General features: G+C 40.4%; 1 protein-coding gene across 1 annotated transcript; it reads left to right on the plus strand.

Moving 5' to 3' along the window:
• Nucleotides 1–2,489: 2,489 nt before the first annotated feature.
• Nucleotides 2,490–5,408, plus strand: LOC134805598 (uncharacterized). Its single transcript, XM_063778875.1, has 2 exons — nt 2,490–2,796; nt 3,152–5,408. Exon 2 carries the CDS (start codon nt 4,011–4,013, stop codon nt 5,406–5,408), a length of 1,398 nt encoding a protein of 465 aa, XP_063634945.1. The 5' UTR covers nt 2,490–2,796; nt 3,152–4,010.
• The last annotated feature ends 592 nt before the right edge of the window (nt 5,409–6,000 follow it).

The raw sequence follows: 6,000 nt of genomic DNA on the forward strand, positions 1-6,000 counted from the left end.
TTTTACGCACAAATATCGCACCGCTCCGGTGCAAATATTCGCTCGCAAAGGCGTAGATTTCAAAACAAGAGCACTCGCTCGGTTCGGCGTGGGTTTGCCGAGCTCCCCGAGCACAATGTACGCAACGACAGGGACCCGTTTTGCTAGTTGAGGACGCGTAAAATTTTTGTGTCAATCCGGTTTTTGGAAATTTTTAAAAATGGCGGAGTCGTGATACCTAGCGCTTAAACAAATAATCGTATCGATTCATAAGAGTTTTTTCTTTTTGATATATGTTTATAGATTAAATGTCCAATTCCAAAAATTCAGAAAATTTGTATCGCTGGTTTTGGCGGTATTTAGATATTTCGTTTTTACTTGAGAATGAGTAGCTAAATTTCGTCAGCTTTAGTAAGAACTATCATGGTGCATTTTGCAAACGTTCGCTTTTTTTGTTTGCATCGGGAGGTCCCTGGTTCCATCCCCAGTAATTGTATGCTGCTACACAACTTTTTGTATTTTTTTATACTTAAATTTCGTATCAATTGTTGTTTTTTATTTTATTATTTTATTTTGAAAAAATGGAAAAAATCGTATTTTTTATTTATCAAGCGCGGGCTAAGCGTATTCGTTTAATTTTTTGCAAGAGATGATGGCTTTTTGCGCTTTAAAGAAAACGGCGCCATACCTTTGGCCTCTATGCTCGTCTAGATGGCGACACTATTTTATATTTAACAATTTTTACTCATATCAGTAAAAGAACATGGGTCAAAATCATATGGCGTTCTAAAAATAAAAAAAAATATTTATCCATACATATATACATTTATTGATATTTTTTATTCATTTTCATTTTAATCGCACTGATTTACAATGACTACAAAATTTAGTACGACAATAACCCTCTACTATAGGGACCGTGCGCGTTGGAGGGTCTGCCATCTTGTGGTCTGAATCGGAAACATGTACATTGCCAAACCAAGTTCTACCATCTACCGTTCTTGTAGGTACGTTTCCTTATGCATTTACGCCTCACGCCAAAAATCTGACGGCTCCTATGCCGCCCCCTATAGTTCACGCACGCCCCCTATAGGGACGTGCGCGTTGGAGGGCCTGCCATATTGTGGCCTGAATCGGAAACATATGTGCACATGTACATTGCCAAAGCAAGTGCTACCATCAACCGTTCTCGTAGGTACGTTTTCTTGTGCATAGTAGGTTCTGCCATCTTGTGGGCTACATCGGAATCATAAACTACACATCTACGCTTCGCGCCAAAGATCTGACGGCTCCTGTGCTGCCCCCTATAGTTCATGCACGTCCCCTATACAATCTATTCTCTTTAGAATTTAGATTAGTTAGATATTTAAATTCTTACTCGACTAAAATTAAAAGCATGAAACTCCTTCTATTGCGACTCGAGGAGGAACAAAGACTGAAAAGACTGGCAAACCAAACGCGCACGAAGCTTCTAATTAAAAGGTAATGTTGGTTCCCTAACATAAGTAGAGTTAGACCAAGAAAAGTCTGCAGCTCAGCTCGCGAGGTCTACAGCTCACAGAGCCACTAGTGTCATTGTTGTCGTGCACGCGACACTACCACAGTTCTCCAAGCCGTGCCCGCGTAATTTGAGCGTAATTGAGCGCCCCTTCGCGAGCGCCCAACCTGAGCAGGGCGAGCGTGTGAAACCGATGGCCGCGGGGCAGAGGCCTCCACCAGCGCGCCACTAGTGCATCGATAGTTTGAAGCGTGCATTTGAGATTTTCGTCTCGGGCCACGCTTTTGTACAAGCGCTGTAATAGTTCGCCCGTATCACCCCCATTCCCACAGATTTGGCGGGAATGTAAAATGGTATCGCTCAATCGCCGTATCGCGTTGGTAAGAGATAACAACAACGTGTCCAGTTCGTTGTATGTGGAATTTAGTCGCTCGAGTTGCGTTATTAACCACACTCGCTCGAGGGCCGCATTCGGTGTCATTGTATACCTATACCTACCCGATGCCTGTACACGTGGCTTGCTTACTCTCTGCGTCCAAGGTCTCGTGCTCAGGACATGCTTCCGGGAATTCCCGATATATAACCTCGGAGTCCCGTTGTGCTTTTCAAACGTCTCCGTCCGCGTCGATATAGTGGACACCCACTACATTCGCGATATTGGCTCCCAGACTGAGAACCTGGCAACCTGACGACAAGGAAAAAAAATAAGTATGCTTTTTCAGTATTGGTGGATATTGGCGTTGGGGGGAGTACTATTATGCGTAATACTCGCCCGGTCGCTGTGGTATGTCGAAAATAAATTACACAAAGTAGGGACTTGTCCGCTATCACCTCTGCCGAGTCCTAGATACGAATGGTGTAACGTTATGCGTTACACGAACTATTATTATTAAAATAAAATACAAATATAGATAAAAATACCACTTAAAACTAATTTTACAAGCTAATATTTACAATTAAAACTATATTAAAACATAAAGAACAACAACAACAACAACAACAACAAGTTTTCGTCAGCGCCGTCTTAGCGCTCCGATAGATTTGTGAATGCAACATTTTAGAGCTCACGGAAACGAGTTCTTTTGTTTGTCGTATGGTCAGTTGCATTAGCGGATCGCCCGTCCACCATTCCCGATCTTCATTCGAAATAGAACGCACGTCACACTAATCATCGGTCTCTGATACGTACATCAATTTATAAAAATGTAACCGATATAACTTAATATGTTGTCGTCCCTAACGTTCCTCGAAATGTTTTTCCTTAACGTCGTAATACGTTGACTATGTACTATCGCGAGTGAAAGTAAACCCCAAATTGGGTAAGTGGTAAATTTATTAACGCAAATGTAGATTTTCCATGCTAATTAAATATTAAGATAATTTTAGTGCTTTTACTTTACTTCATCAAACCATTTCACAATTAAATACTAAGTGTATAATGATTTTGCTCGATCATGCTGCTGTAACGATATTGCATCAGAAATTATTTCCACCCTCATTTTGAAATAGTAAATTATTGCATCATCTTTACAAATTGTAATCTCCGACTCTGATTGTGAACATCCACGGCATCACTGCTACATTTTAGGTGCTTTCTTTTCCTGCCGCTCGCCGGGGATGCTCACAAATTACGTAGCCGACTGTAATCTCATGCGTTTGGATGACGCGTTCCAGGGTCCAAAGTTCGGGCTGAATTTTGTGGTGGAGGATCCACCGCAGCCTACTACTACGTTGGGTAGTACACTCGCCGCAGCCACACCTACACTGCGCTACGCTTCTCTCGTCAGTCGGAAGACCACCCCGTCTCAAGCACCGGGCGGCCCTGAGTACAGTCGGCCACAGTTCAGCGCCCGCGCACACCCAGGCGAGAGTACCTAACCGCAGAGTAAAGTGGATATTGTGTGGATTTATAAAACCAAACTTACGACCCTCTTGGCCATTTAGTTTTTTTTAGTTTTTTTAGTTTTTTAGTTAAATTAAATATTCTTTTGCACGAATCGAGATTACTCATTTCTCTCTTCTAAAAGGTAGTTAAGATCCTAATCGTGACACTGGCGCCCTCTAACGTGGTTAAATTCACACAAATCCTATTTATTTCTCGGCTTTTGTAGTTAGTGTATGTTTGTGGCTTATTCTTTTTTCTGTGCAACGTTTCTTTTTGGTTTCATTTGCTACTAAGGTGTACTATTAGTAGAAAGTAATTTGGTAATTTTGTAAGGTGTTTCGTAAATTGATTTCTACCCACATATAGTCAAATTCTATAATTTATTTTATGTTAGTGTTAAATTACGCTTAGTATCACAAATATAGTGAAATTAGTATTAATTGTTTCTATCGAGTGGAAAGTACACATTAGTAGCACGCTTTTCTTCTTTTTATTTGCAACTAACCTGTTTTTATCTTTATTTCTACTAATTGGGAAAACCAAACGTTCATCATTCATCAACTTTTGTAACAGATCGGAGAATTTTTAATATAAGCTTATTAGTTTCTGCTTCTTACCACTTACCCTCTAATTAAATTTAAATTCACGATGCTGCCTGTCAAATATCTTTCTCTTCAAAAATCGGAGCTTGAATATGAGGTTCAGATCCGAGGTGCTACTGCCGGTTCTTCAGTAGAGGAATTGCGAAGACAAATTGTAAAATTAGCCGCGGAGCACCCGGCTGAACACATATTAGAGTCTCCGCTAGATATTCGACAGGATCTTAGGGGTTGCGTAGAAGTTCTTACAAAAATACAATTGAATCTTGATATTTCTGAACCAAGTGTACCTACTATTATGAGAACGCAAAATATGCTAAATCACCTTCATAATCGTTTAGCGAGGATAACGAGCGGTGACGACAGAAAAGAATATAAGGATATCCTAGAGGGGCATAAAGTCGCCTCCCAGAAGCTCGCGGCTCTTCAAGCTAAGAGGCCTACACAAATAGCGACAACTTCTTCTAATTTAGGCGCGGGTCCCTCTAGTGAGACCTCGACGGCGGCCCCAGAGGTTCAGAACTTGATTTCGGTGACTTGCGATCGCACTGTAGCTGACTTGAGTAAATTAAAATTTAATGGCAAAACTTGTGTCCGCTCATTTATACAGCGCGTCGACGAATTTATTGTTGCACGTAACATTGCATCAACAAAAGTATTAGCTTTCGCCACCGAAATTTTTCAGGACAACGCTCTGCATTGGTTCCGTTCGGTACGGGACAATATTTCTTCCTGGCCAGAACTCGCTGCTAAATTGAAAGAGGACTTCGATCGATCTAATTATGATTACCGACTTACGACGGAGATTCGCTCTCGGACTCAGGGTGAACATGAAAACATAACTGTTTATCTTTCCATTATGAGTGGTATGTTTTCTCGTCTTTCGACACCCCCAAGCGAAGCGGAGCAGCTCGAAACCTTACTTCACAATATTAGGCCGTGTTACGCAAGTACACTAGCAGCATCATCTACCGAAATTAGGACAATTGATTCTTTACGCTCATTGTGTCGCAATTACGAGACTTATCATTCTCGACACTCACAATTTCAGGAGCCACCAAGAGTGACTTCTGACACTGTTGCACCCGAATTTGCGTACTCTAGGGAATCAAATAAAAGTACAAATAAATTTAACAACAATACATATAATAAACAAAATTACACATATAACAATAATTATAATAAAGGGCAATATTCTAAAAACACCACAAATTATAGCCAGAATCAAAATCAAAACAAGTCTCAACAACAAAATTATATACATTCTGTGTCCAATGCTGCTCAAAACAATAAACAACAACCGTATTGCCCAAGGTGCCGTAGTAATAGTCATCATATTCGGCAATGTACGGCTAGTAGGGACGTGTTTTGTTTTAAATGTGGCAAGAAAGATGTCAAAACACCTGATTGTCCGGTTTGTAATAAAAAGGCAGATACAAAAAACTAGATGAGCGGAATTGTAGTCATTTTGATAAGCAAGATTGGGACTCTTGGCTTAAATTCATCAAAACATTCTCTACATCTTATCAAATATCTACAATTCTGCAGAATAAGCCTCTCTTTGATACTAGGCCTTATGTAAATATTAAAATTAACAATATGGATGCTTGTGCTTTGCTGGATTCTGGTGCTGCAGTAACTGTAATCGGTAACAATGCGCATCTCAATTTAATAGACTGCACCTTGCAACAGAATGTCCGTCCTCCTTTAACAGCAGCTGGCAATCACCCTCTAAACTGTATCGGGTACATGAATCTGCCCATCACTTTTGAAGGTCAGTTCCATGTAATAACAGCTTATGTGGTCCCTGAGGACCCCACTAACATAATATTAGGTGTTGACTTTTGGCGTGCATTTAACATTTGTCCCAAATATGTAGGAAGTATAACATTATCTGAGAGCCCTCTTGACAAGGTAAACGTTGACAACCCAGATTCTTTCATTAACTCCTATGAAAACCTAGTCGAATCGCAGAAGTCAATTGCTGATAATGTTATAGCTCAATTCAAATCCATATCTATGGAAGAAAAAGGTTTAGG

Source organism: Cydia splendana, unplaced genomic scaffold (assembly GCF_910591565.1).
Source record: "Cydia splendana unplaced genomic scaffold, ilCydSple1.2 scaffold_45_ctg1, whole genome shotgun sequence".
Classification (NCBI taxonomy): Eukaryota; Metazoa; Arthropoda; class Insecta; order Lepidoptera; family Tortricidae; genus Cydia; species Cydia splendana.

What these genes read in the sequence shown, in the direction of transcription:
- LOC134805598 (XM_063778875.1), top strand. Translation starts at nt 4,011, where the DNA reads ATGCTGCCTGTCAAATATCTTTCTCTTCAAAAATCGGAGCTTGAATAT.